Source organism: Podarcis cretensis (assembly GCF_951804945.1).
Source record: "Podarcis cretensis genome assembly, chromosome: 3".
NCBI lineage: Eukaryota > Metazoa > Chordata > Lepidosauria > Squamata > Lacertidae > Podarcis > Podarcis cretensis.
In genome coordinates, this window is record NC_137172.1 from 19,973,912 (window position 1) to 19,987,176 (window position 13,265).

The following is a 13,265-nucleotide window of genomic DNA, read 5'->3' on the forward strand; positions in this document are numbered from 1 at the left end:
CCTCAGTGCACCTGGCTTAATTATATCTTTCTTTATAAGAAATCACAGAGCTTCCTTATCAACACATCATTGCAAGTGCAGACAGGTGATCTGCCAACACGAAATGTACCCACATTGCAAAAGCTGCTCCATGTTACCAATGGAATAAGAAGGATGCTCATGGGACACTTACTTGCCCCTTCCCTTTGGTCCTTCCTGAGAAAGGCAAGGTCAAGGTCACCTTCAGCATTCTCAATGCACTGGGGAGAAATTAATATTTCCCAGATGATTTTTCTGTGTCCTCTTATTTGTTAGGGAAAGACAAGAACAATTGTTAGTGAAATTTTCTCCCTTCCATATCTGCTTTACTGTCCTCCCCACCAATAAAATAGAGCAACAAATGATCCAATAAGGGCAAACCCAGCTGGGCTTAGTTTCAGCACGTCTGATCCATGCAATCCACATTGTAGCCTTTGCTAGTGCTTCATTGGGCTATATAATGTGAAAGGGATAGCCAGCATGGGCTTGTGTAATCTGCAGAGCAGTGGGTGTCTTCAGCAGGGAGTAATGGGAAAGTAGGCGCCTTCTGATGGGTTCACACCGTGCTTTCTTGGTTTTGCAGCACTTGCAGTGCTGAACCAGGACAGGGAGGCACCATCTAGACCTGCCCTCGGCCTACAAAAGCCAGTGAAGGGTTAACTAGCATCTGATAGCAAAGTATTAGAAAGTCATGCATCTGCTGTAGCACTAAAGTGTAGACTGCTGAGGTTGTGGGAAGGGAATTACTGTCGCTCCACTGTGCAGTTTCTTCTGGAAGACACTGTGCCTTTCATATTTCAAAAGGCAGGAATCATACAAGGTCCATGGTTCCCAGGAGGTTCAAAACCCAAGTCTCCAAGTCCCATCTAAACATCCTATTCTGCTGGCAAAGGATTATGCTGCTTCCAGGATATGCTAAGGCCCTGACTTAAAAACAAATCTATTCCAGAGAAAGCTGGATTCTTAATTGTTGGTTTGCCAGCTGCATTTCTCAGGGCTAAGGCCTCTTCCAGTTTCAGAATCTTGTTTTCTGTTTCTCAGGCCTTCCAGCTTCCGGATGCGCAGTTATAATAATAATAAAAATCCTCAGGGACCAGCATATCCTTGCTTTGCCTTATCTCCTAAAACTGCAGGCTTGCTGCTACTGTTCAGTTGGTAGTGAGATTTTAATAAAAGGATGTAGAGTCAAATTTATTTTGTTTCTGTTCTGTTTATGCAACAAGGACACCCAAGTTTAGTCAGATGTGAGTGCCGTCAAATTCACTTTGACTCACTCCCAAGTCAGTGTTCATAGAATTGCACTCTTCATCACTTTAAAGGGCCAGACACACAAAGGAGCTGATCTCTTGGGCAACATTTGAGAGATCAGCAACAGGCTGTGGGATCGTGCTCTTCGTCCTTAGAGGAAAACCCCCAGCACTGGAGTTTATGTCAGTGTATACCCTAAACAGAATTAAGTCAGAATGGGGGAAATCACTCTGAAAAGAGAGTGTGTGATCCTACGGCCAACTGTGTTACCTTTGCCTCTTGTCTTAAAGCACAGGTGCATCCTGAATTGTTTTTCCAAAACGTTAGTTTGGATATCTTGAGCATTTTATTTTGTTTTTTTTGTTTTTTGCATGGGCAGCTGATTCTTAATGTTTAGAAGGCCCCTTGAAAACCTCAGGTACTAGATTGTCTTGGAGTCACTGCAGAAGGACATAAATATATTAAGCAGGAGCACTTGCCACGGCGGAAGGCATGGAGGCCCTTCTTCCTGGGAGAGTGGCATGTTTTACCTTTAATTGAGGGAGAGCAGGAATTAGCCTGGAAGGACCAAGCTGCCTGAAGGGGTTCAAAAGTTTTGTTTTCCCTGAGCCTTTTTATTCTTTGCGTGTATTCCCCGCAAGATCCTAAGGTAACACTCCCAGATCCCCACCCCACCCTTCACCCTTTTGTACTGCAATAACATTGTATAATATGCTTGCACTATTCTCCCGGGCGCACCAAGCATGCAAGAAGAATAAAAAATATTGAAGCTTTTTTCACAATAAAAGCACTGTATTATTTGTGTATATAGAGAGGCTAAAGGCGAGAGAGAATTTTAATTCTGTCTCATGTATAAAAGCATGCACTGAATTACTGGTATGTAGAACACGCTGTAAATGCTGCAGAGTACTGTAAGATCCTACACTTGAAATCACAGTTAACAAGCAACTTCATCTAAAAAAAGGAAAAGAAACAAAAAACTAAACCGAAGCTGTGCAATGGATTTTGTGCCTTTTTTAAATCCATGTATCCAGACAATCGGAAAAAAGCTTGTATACTACCAAAACCTTATTAAAGAATCAAAGGCAGAACTTCGTGATGGTTGTTATTCTTTGAGTTTGACCTTCACTGGGGGGAAAAATACTTTTGTTGTTCTTATGCAACTTGCAGGTCCACATGCAAGAACTCTGCCATTGGGCAGTGCCAGTATATATGCACATTTGTTTTTTTTGTTTCCCCCCAATACGTAACCAGGGCAAAGTATTTTGGTGGAACACTCTGTCACAAGAGACTAGGGCCCTGCGGGACTTAACATCTTTCCGCAGGGCCTGCAAGACAGAGCTGTTCCACCAGGCCTTTGGTCTGGGCGCAGCCTGACTCCCTCCTTTGGCAATCTCTACAGAACTTTTGCCTAATGGTTGCCATCAATTTGATTTTAATTAATTTTTATAATGAAATGCTTTTAGAATGTTTTGTTATTTTATTGTTGTTAGCCGCCCTGAGCCCAGCTTCGGCTGGGGAGGGCGGGATATAAATAAAATTTATTATTATTATTATTATTATTATTATTATTATTATTATTATTATTTCCCTTCTGGGATATCACCTCCTCTTGAAGGAAGACAGAGTTAACCTCTGACTTCAACTGTGGGTAGGAAATCCCCTGCTATGCTTGATGAGTCCTGCTGTCTGGATAGCAGAGTAGAGTTTTACTGGAGTTCCTCTGGACTCTATATTGTGATTCTATCACACACACACATCCCACCCTTTCCTTTCCCTTCCAGAACTCCCTAGTGATCCCTTGGACAGGGAGGAGCATGGGAAATAGTTCATCTCCCCACCTCAGCTTGGATGTAGTCAACAACTTGATCTTTCTCATAGCACAGATGGAGAAGAAAACAGCTTCCCCATACCCATTCTAGGAACCGAGGAGAGTTCTGTTCAGTGGCCAGAAATTTATTCTCCCTGTGTGTTCAGACAGGAGAGCTCCAATGGTAGCCCCTTCTGCACTGTGGAGAAGATTACAGCCATCTCTGAGCATGCCAGCGTGTTGAGACCAATGGTGGTAGCAAGATTTAGTGTGCCTGCTGCCTCAGGTTGACTGGTGATGTCACTCACTTCAGCTGAGGGCACAACTCATATGGCAAAGTTGACACCATGGGGTATAGCTTCTCCCAAGACACTCATCTGCACCCACACCAACGTCCTTGGAACTATTGGCTCACAAAGTAAAATCCCGTGTTCCGGAGTGGCTTAAAAAATTGGCCAGAGGTTTGACTCATAGGACTAGACAAATAACAAGTGCTGTGCTATTGGGGGGGGGAGTGGGGCAAGAGATCACCCTTGCTGGACAAATGTACTCCCATGAGTGCAAGAGGAACACCACAAGTGCAGGAGAGATTGCTCTCTCTCAGCTGGTCATTCCTTCAGCAGTTCCACTAATCAATCCCCATGCTCATAGTTTCATCTATCTGAGACTCTGGAAAGCTGCTGCAACTCAAAATAGACAATTCTGGCCTCGATCAGCAAAACAGCTGACCCCATATAAGCAGCTTAATCTGATTCTAGATAACTGGTGGAGCACCGTTTTCATCCTAGGGGTTTCATTCCCTTGTGAGCAACTTTTCTGCATGCTAATGGTGGGTGGACCCAGAGGGAAAGCAGAGGCGGATTTAGAGGAGCGTAACTGTTTTGGTCGCACTTGGGGCGGAGCCTTGGGGGTGCTGTGATTTAGAATGGAGCACAAGAAGCAGGGAAGCAGCGGATTTTGGGCATCACACTGAAATTTGAGACCCCAAGATACGCCACTGGAAAAAGCAGGAAGAGCGATGGATGTGACTTTTAACTTTGTTACAATGTACTGTATTTTTCTCTCTATAAGACGCACTTTTTCCCTCCTAAAAAGTAAGGGGAAATGTGTGTGTGTCTTATGGAGCAAATGCAGGCGGGAGGCTCTGCTCAGCGCTCCCTTTAAAGAGCTGCATGGAGCATGTGTGCGGCTCTTGGGGGGTTTTCCCCGAGGAAGAAGGGCAGACTGTCAGTAACGGGCTGCCCTTCTCCCTCCTCGGGGAAAAGCCTGCAAGCGCCACACACACGCTCCACACAGCTCTTTAAAGGGACCGCTGAGCAGAGCCTGGGATGCATACAGGCTCTGCTCAGCGCTCCCTTTAAAGAATATTTCCCCCCTTGCATTCCCCCTCTAAAAACTAGGCACGTCTTATGGTCAGGTGTGTCTTATGGCGCGAAAAATACAGTACATCCCAGCTGCAAAAGAGTCATTCTTACAGCTCAAGGCCACATTCCAGCCAAGTAAAAGCACCTAAGCTATTTTAGGGCAAAGCAGGTCCAGGCATAAACACGGCTGGGAGAAATCCCCGAAGGCTGGATAGAGAGGACTGTCAAGCCACATTTGGTTCTTGCTAGAAGAAACACTTTAAAAATGACTTCAGTGGTCTTGAGGTTAAGGACATAAGAAGAGCCTGCTGGATCAGGCCAATGGCCCATCCAGCCCAGCATCCTGCTTTCACAGTGGCCAACCAGGTGCCTGTGGGAAACCCACAAGCAGGATTCGAGCACGAGGGCATCTCTCCCCTTCCTAAAGTTTGCAGCAACTGGTGTTCAGAAACATGACTGCCTCCAACTGTGGAAGCAGAACGTAACCATTGTAGCTAGTAGCTGTCAATAAATTTGTCTTGATACTCTTTTTGGGACATCTAGGTTGGTGGGCATCACCGACCCTGTGGGAGCGGGTTCCATAGTTTAACTACTTTATTTATTTCATAAGATTTACACACCACTTAATTGTAAGGGGGGGAGGGCTTCAAAGCATTGTACGAAAAGATAAAGCAAAGAAGTTATCAAGAAAAAAATTCACAAGCATCTTTTAAAACATAGAAAAAGTTAGAATACTGAAGCAGGTTACAATTCACATCCCCTTTCTATTATTATTAAATTAAATTTGTATACCACCTCTACCCACAGATCTCAGGGGTACAACATTAAATCACAGTATAAAAACACAAAATGCGTGATAAAGACAAAAAAACAACCCAATAAACAACAACCCAATCAGCATCTGGGTAAGCTTTTGTAAACACAAATGTTTTTTAGCAGGCACCAAAAAGCATACACTGAAGGCACCTGCTTGGTTTCAATAGGCAAGGAGTTCCAAAGTGTAGATGCTGCCACACAATATGATTATGTTCTTATAAATGCAGAACAGGTATTATGTGGCACCTGTAGTAGATCAAAGCGATTGAATGCAGTAAGGCAATCTCATAGGTAAACTGGTCCCAAGCTGTTAAGGGCTTTAGACACTAATCGTCACACCTTGAACTTGGCTCAGTGGCAAATGAGCAACCAGCGCAGTTCTCTCAGCACAGATGTTCAATGCTGGCAAGGCCTCACTCCTGTCAGCAATCATGTGGCAGCATTCTGCACTAACTGCAGCTTCCGGATCAAGCTCAAGGGAAGCTCCACCCAGAGCACATTGCAGTAACTCTGTCTTGAAGTAACCAATGCATGAACTACCATGGCAAGGCTTTCCTGGCCCACAAATGGCCGTAGCTGTCAAACCATTTGCAGCTGATAAAAGGCACTCCTAGCCTCTGAACCTCCAGCAACAGAGCTCTGTTCTGCTCATTGCAGCTGTTGTCATGCTGGGTTTAAAGGTTTTGGCTGCTATGTTGTATACAGTCTAGGACAGAGATTCCCAAACTTACTGCCTCCCCTTGAAAAATAATAATTACTCAGCCCCCCCCCCCATCTACCTGCTGGCTCAGTCCGATCTACCCCAGGGGCAGGGCTGGTGCCACAGCTCACCTGCCATTGGCCAAATTGTTAGGTTGTGGGTGAACATATCAGACAACACAGCAATTCTTCAAACAGCTCTTGTTTATTCAGAGGCCAGAACAGAATTGAGCTGAAGGGCTCAGTCAGCCTGCTTATATAGAGCTCTAGTACAACGTTACTGTAGCAACTTTCTAAAACTATCCAATCACTGAACGTCACTTTCGATCCTTCATTTGCATAACTATCCACAGTATCCCCCTGCTGGCCCAGGGTGATGACTTCAGTACATAACACAAATAGACAGGCAAGCTGCGACCCATTTCCTGGGTGATGCCAAAAAAGGTTCACCCAAGCCCGGGAAAACCCTTTGCTTCCAGCACAAACGCTGAATCCAGGGGAGGCATTTCTGTCCAGCAATGGTGCCCGAACTGGTAGTAAGCGTCATTACACAACAGATTAAATATGAACGATTTTTCAAAATGTCCTTCTCTTTCTTTATACTTCCACCTCCCCCTTATTTTTATTCAATGCCCCCTAATTGCACTACTACAAGGCTACTACTGCCCCCTTGGATCATTCCAGCTCCCCCCCCCCAGGGGGCGATATTGCCCACTTTGGGAAACACTGGTCTAGGAATGTCTCTTCCTCTGGTTTTGACCCCTTTCTCCCACTGGGGTTGCTAATCCCGAAATGAAAAAGTATCCTCTAGCTTTCTCTGAGAAGGAGGTGTCATGGTAAGACAACCTCACCCACTCCCCACACTTTTAAAACTCCTCTTGCTAGCTGCTGCCTGGTTAATCCATTGTAGTTTTCCAGCTTTTTGGCACAGCTGCTGCCTCCATGAGCCATTAGGAGGGACACAAGGGCCTAGAAAAGAATGTGGTGTCCTTCTTGACTGTTGGGCCCACTGCTGGTGTCATCCGTTCAATCCTCGAGAGCCTGTCTCTGCATGCAGGGAAGTCCCAAACTCGCCAAAGTTTTAAGATCCATCAGTTTACCTTCACCTGGTTTAGCCGGACTGTCGAAGCCATTTCTGCGATGTGGCGGCTGTCGCACACTGACAGCTTTTAGGAGCCACAGGTGAGAGCTGAGTGCAGGGTGGGGACCACAAAATAAATAAATAACAGCAGGTAAATTTAGAAGCAGTGCAAAGTAGACACCCATGGCAGAGACCTAAGCGTCTAGTACAGTGGTACCTCTGGATGCGAACAGAATCCGTTCCAGAGCCCCGTTCGTATTCTGAAGTGAATGCAACCCGTGTCTGCACGTGCGCGGGTCGCGATTTGCCTCTTCTGCACATGCGCGTGACGTCATTTTGAGCCTCTGCGCGAGCGACGAAACCCGGAAGTAACGCATTCCGTTACTTCCGGGTCGCCACGGAGCGTAACCTGAAAACGCTCAACCTGAAGCTACTTCAACCCGAGGTATGACTATATTCCTAATTTCCTGGGACAGGAGGATTATGATCTGTCATGTAGATACACCACCTGGAATGTCTTGTCCTTCTTTCTTCTGGCCAGCAGTCCTGGTGGAGCAAGAAGACAGCCTGTGCCTCAACCACAGCCTCCCCACCCTGGTTGAACCTTCAACTCCTGGAGTCTTATCTCCGCTAATGCTCCCTCTTGTTCTCACGGCACCCGCTTCTCTCTGCAACACCATCTTCCCTCAGCCTCTTTTTTTTTTTGTCTCATCCTGCCCCTGCTATCTTATTTCTATTCCTCATCTCTTTTTGTGGGACTCCATGGTAACAGTGCACAAAGGCATTTCACTCTCCCTGCAGTTCACATCCTTGACGGATTCTCAGGCACAGGTGGGCCGTGCAGTATGGCTAGGAAATCCAGCATCAACACCACCCTAAGAATTGTCTGATAATTATAAATGAATAAATCCCAGGCTCCCTCCAAATTGCTAGAGAATCTCAGGCACCCCTGGAAAATATTTGACAATGACCCTTCCAAAACTTTTTTTTTTTTTTTTTTGCCTGTGAGTAAGGGACGCAGGTGGCGCTGTGGGTTAAAGCCTCAGCGCCTAGGGCTTGCCGATCGAAAGGTCGGCGGTTCGAATCCCTGCGGCGGGGTGCGCTCCCGCTGCTCGGTCCCAGCGCCTGCCAACCTAGCAGTTCGAAAGCACCCCCGGGTACAAGTAGATAAATAGGGACCGCTTACCAGCGGGAAGGTAAACGGCGTTTCCGTGTGCGGCTCTGGCTCTGGCTCTGGCTCTGGCTCTGGCCAGAGCAGCGATGTCACGCTGGCCACGTGACCCAGAAGTGTCTCCGGACAGTGCTGGCCCCTGGCCTCTTAAGTGAGATGGACGCACAACCCCAGAGTCTGTCAAGACTGGCCCGTACGGGCAGGGGTACCTTTACCTTTACTTAAGGTGGTCCAACTGTGGATCTATTATTTAATCTTGTTTTAATGTTTTCAAAGGAAAAAATGGGACTAGTCCCTGCTCCTTCCTGTCTTTCTCTCCTGAAGGGCAGCACATTGTGGATGGGAGAGAAAAGCCCAATTAAGCATATCAAGTTCTATACAGTGGTACCTTGGTTATCAAACTTAATCCATTCCGGGAGTCCGTTCGACTCCTGGAACTGTTTGAAAACCAAGGCACAAATTCCATTTGGCTGCAGGAGCATCCTGCACTCAATCGGAAGCCGCGTCGGACATTCAGCTCCCAAAAAAAGTTCACAAACCGGAACACTTACTTCCAGATTTGCGGCATTTGGGAGCTGATTTCTTCCGGAGCCAAGCCATTTGAGAACCAAGGTACCACTGTAGATATAATAACAATACTAATAAAAAAATATTATTTGTATCCTGCCCATCTGACTGGGTTGCCCCAACCACTGTGGGTGGCATCTAACAGATATAACAACATAATAAAACATCAAACATTAAAAACTTTCCTATACAGGGTTGCCTTCAGATTTATTCTAAAAGTCATAAAGTTTATTATCTCCTTGACATCTGATAGGAGGGTTTCCACAGGAACACCTACTGAGAAGGCCCTCTGCCTGGTTACCTGTAACTTCACTTCTCACAATGTGGGAACTGCCAGAAGGCCCTTGGAGCTGGACCTCAGGGTCAGGCTGAATTATATGGGTGGAGACACTCCTTCAGGTATACAGATCAGATATATCAAGATCTAGATACACACACATGTGTTTATAGCAACACTCTTTCCATGCTATTGTGAATGGCTGTGAGCCATCGGATGTGTTCCAGTTTACTATTTTATATCCTCTTCTTTCAAAGTGATATTGCTGGTGTTGATGTTGTACCTCCTCTGGTTTGATGGCTTGGTGGCCCATGAGACTGGCTGATGCATTAACTGTATAATGAGCTTTTGCATTGTTACCTGTCAGGAGTGTTCATCAGACATCACACTAGCAGGAGGTGTAGGGGAGGCCCTGACTCTTGCTTGTCTTTAGCAGCAGTGACCTGAGATGAGTGGGAAGCAGTGGCCTTTCCTTCCTTTCCTTTCCTACTAGTATCATGCCTGGATATTAATGATGAAGCACTGAAAAAGAATGAAGGGGGAATTCCACGAACTGTTGATCAGACATCCCAGAAGACACTCTCGGGCCCTAAGGACCGAGTTTAATACCATGCGGTAATGTCTTTGTCCAGAAACTATCCTCAAAGACAACTTTTAGTATTTTTAGGTTCTGTCTTGAGCCTTCTCCAGTTCTAACCAATTTTTCATGAATCAGACATGGTCTGAGTCCATAATGATACATTTAAAGCACATGACTTTCCCCAAAATAATTCTGGGAACTGTCGCTTGTTGTGGGCACTGGGAATTGTAGCTCTGCTGGGTGTGAACCACAAGATTGTTTGGTGGAAGCCATGTGCTTTAAATCTACTTTGAATGTCTGGTGCGGATGCCCCAAATACATTTTCCATTTAGTGTTCTCGGGATAACTGTTTTCTTCTTCTTCCTTGTCTTGCTCCAGGTGTTCACACTGAAGCCTTTTGAAATGAATGGTCTCCCCAAGGTGGTGCCGCCTTTAAGTTTGCCTTATCAAGACTTTAAAAGGGATGTGTCAGAAAACAGGGAACGGTCCAGAATTCTCCAGCATATAAAGAAGGTGGATTTCTCAAATGTTGTCTTAACTGCCCCTTGCAAACCACCGGCAGCCCATCTAGAAATGGCAAATGACAGATATGAGAAGGAGGAGGAGGAGGAGGAAGAAGAAGAAGAAGAGGAGGAGGAGGAGGAAGAAGAAGAAGAAGAAGAAGATGATGATGACGAAGCTGGTGACTTAGGAGAAGAGCTTGATCTGCACAGCGACTCAAGCAGTGACGTGAGCCAGAAAAGTACTGAGCACAGTCAGGAAGGTGCCCCATCTACCCTCTTGGCTGATGACCAAAAGGAGTCCAAGGGCCGAGCCTCAGCAGCAGAAGGAGACTTGGAACTTGAAGAAGGCTCCAAAACATTGGTTCTCTTTTCGCCCGGTGACATCAAGAAGTCTCCCGTGAACGCAGACTTGGCTCCTGATGCCGATCTTGGCACTCTCGCTGCATTGACTCCACAGAGTGAGAAACCGCAGCCAATGGGAAGCCAGCTCGATGTATCGGAACCAGGGACCTTGTCCTCCATCCTTAAGTCAGAACCAAAGCCTCCTGTTACTGTGGCCACCACCTCATCCCCTTTCACCAAAGTTGAGCGCACGTTTGTTCACATCGCAGAAAAGACCCATCTGAACATCATGTCTTCCGGTGGTCAGCTGATGAGGCACGAGGAATACCCTACTCCAGGGCAGTATGAAGAGATCATCATTGAGGAAGAGATGGAGGAAAATCAGGCACTTGTAGAAAACGGGAGCGTGAACTCGGCTCTGGAAGGGGGAGAGATGGAAAGCTGTGCTCTCTCGGTGAATCACATCGAAACCACCTCTGAAAGTGTAGGGGAGCAGGCTGTGCTTCTCAATGGCGTTAATAAAATGGAAGAGGACGACCTGGAACACAAAGGCACAATTGCCCCTGAATCAAATTTAGAAGAAGCCGATAAGATGGATACAGAAGAGCCTGGCCTTGAAAATAACACTCTTGCAATGGAATCCTTTAAGAAAATGGAACTCCCTCCAGATGTTCTGAAAGAGAGCCCCAGAAAGCCCCTCAGCGTCAGGTACAGAAGCCGGATCCCCGTTTTGCTGTCCGAAGAGGACACTGGCTCAGACCTTTCGGCCTCGCACTCTGGCAAAGAGCGGCTGTACAAGAGGCTGAAGCAGCAGGATTTGGCTCGCCTGGTGATGGAGAGGAGGCAGAACCGTCTGCTCAGGTTAGCTTCAGGTGCGTCATCCTCTGCTTCCTCCAGCGACGAGAGGCGGCGAGCTTCAGAAACACTCTCGGCCACTGGCTCCGAGGAGGACACCCACGACTCAGATGACTTCACCCCGAGGAAGACGGGGAGTCAGGAGAAATATTCCCTGGTTAAGATGGAAGAGAGAGGCTTGAGCACGAAGAGCAGAATCCCTCGCCCCATTGTGCCTGCAAAGCCGTCTGTGATAGAATTGAAATCCGGGAGCCCCTCAACTCTTCTGCCGCCAGCACTGAGTAGCAGCCCAGGTGATAAAGCTGTGACCAACAGGTGAGTCTGTATGAGAGGCCCTCCTTCCTTCTGAAGCCAAGTGCTCACTATTTCAGCCAGCTAACTTCTCTAAGCAGCTCCTCAGCTCCTCCTTTTGTCCACCCACAGGATTGTGATTTGTCTCTTCTCTTTAAGAGGTATCGCTAAGGTATCGCTTCACCTGCTGGATTCCCCCCCATCCCAGTTATGCAGTTAGTCCACGCCCCCTCCCACAGCATTCCCTGACCTTCAACCTTCTTCTCTCAGTAAGACTTCAGCCTAGACACTCAGATCTGGCTCCAAGGGCCTTCTGGTGGTTCCCTCACTGCGAGAAGTGAGGTTACAGGCTTCCTGGATTCTTCAGCTATCTCTAATCCCCCTCCTCTGCTTCAGCCTCGGAGTCTGAACTGCTCCCTGTCACAGGCTCTTCCTCCTCACTAAACCCTGTTGCCCCTTCAGCATCCAGGCCTTCCTTCCAATCCTCTCCCCCTGACCTCTCCTTGGTGTCCCACCACCAATCCCTGGGCTCTGAGCCTTCCTCCTCTGGGGTTTGTCTTGGAGGGAGGGTTCCTCAGCTGGTGCCTCCCACCATTTCTCCTCATCCAGCCAGTCCCTGACAGGTAGGGGGACAGGCTTTGTCTCCTGTTCTGAGAGTGTAATACTAACCCTGGCAAAATATATGAATCAGAGCTTTTTATATAGTTGTGTGACTGTGTATGTGGACTGCCTGGCTGCCCCTCTCCTGCCACAAGTCTGATGTAGCCAGTAGCGTTAGCTTTGCCATTAAATTCTCTTTGTTTTCTCCCCACCTCCTCTTTCTGTTTGGTATCTTCCTGCAGGCTTCAGGGGCAAAGACCATCCGGCGACTCCCGGGCGAAAGCAACACCGACTCCCGCCGTACCTCCCTTGCGGAGCAGTCCGAGGAAAACCCCCCGCCCCCCACCTTGGAGTCCCAGCCTCCCCCTGCGAAACCTCAGTGCTTCCCCCAAGAGCCAATCACTGTCCAGAAAAGAAAGCTCATCGCCCTCCCGCCAACATAGGTCAGGTACCACGTTCCCTCCGTGGGTGCAACCTTCTTCCAGGGCTCCCTCCAGAGCTCAGGCAGGTGGGCTGCTGGGAGACGCCCCGGCGTCCCCTAGTGCAACCCGGAAAGGACCAAGAGGGAAAGCCCAAACTCAAATTCCAGCAACCAAAGGAAGGCAAGTATCCCAGGAAGGCAAGGCTACTGCTAGATAATGATCTGCTGCTGCCAAACCATTTTTGACCAACCGACCTACCATCTCGCCAGGCTGGAGAAACCTCTGCGTATGCTATACACTCAAGACGCCGCAGCACAGCCTTACACCGTGTTGGAAATACAAGCATATAGCAGCTAGCTCGACTTCAGTGCTTCACTTACCCACAAGCTCACGCTGTCTCAATCCAGCTCTTTAACCTGGCTGGGGCCTCCCCGGCCAGCTCATGCTTGCTTGCTATTGCCCAGCCACCAAGCAGCGACTCGGGCAGCCTGCCCCTGTGCCTGCCCCTCCTTCCTCTCACGCCGTCTTTTCTTCCCGCACCCCCCTTTCTTGGTTAGCAATACCACCGTCTCCTTTGCGGAGCCTGACACTTGGGTAGGGGAAGGCGGCTTTTTTTATAAC

The 13,265-nt window shown here is 47.7% G+C and overlaps 1 protein-coding gene across 1 annotated transcript in view; it reads left to right on the forward strand.

Annotated features, from left to right (window-relative positions):
- The window catches only part of TTBK1 (tau tubulin kinase 1), an 86,197-nt gene extending 73,197 nt beyond the window's left edge, over positions 1 to 13,000 (forward strand). The window contains exons 13-14 of the mRNA XM_079969110.1: positions 10,010 to 11,646; positions 12,465 to 13,000. Coding sequence (XP_079825236.1) covers positions 10,010 to 11,646; positions 12,465 to 12,861 — 2,034 coding nt within the window. The 3' untranslated portion in view covers positions 12,862 to 13,000. The remainder of the gene's footprint in view (positions 1 to 10,009; positions 11,647 to 12,464) is intronic.
- The last annotated feature ends 265 nt before the right edge of the window (positions 13,001 to 13,265 follow it).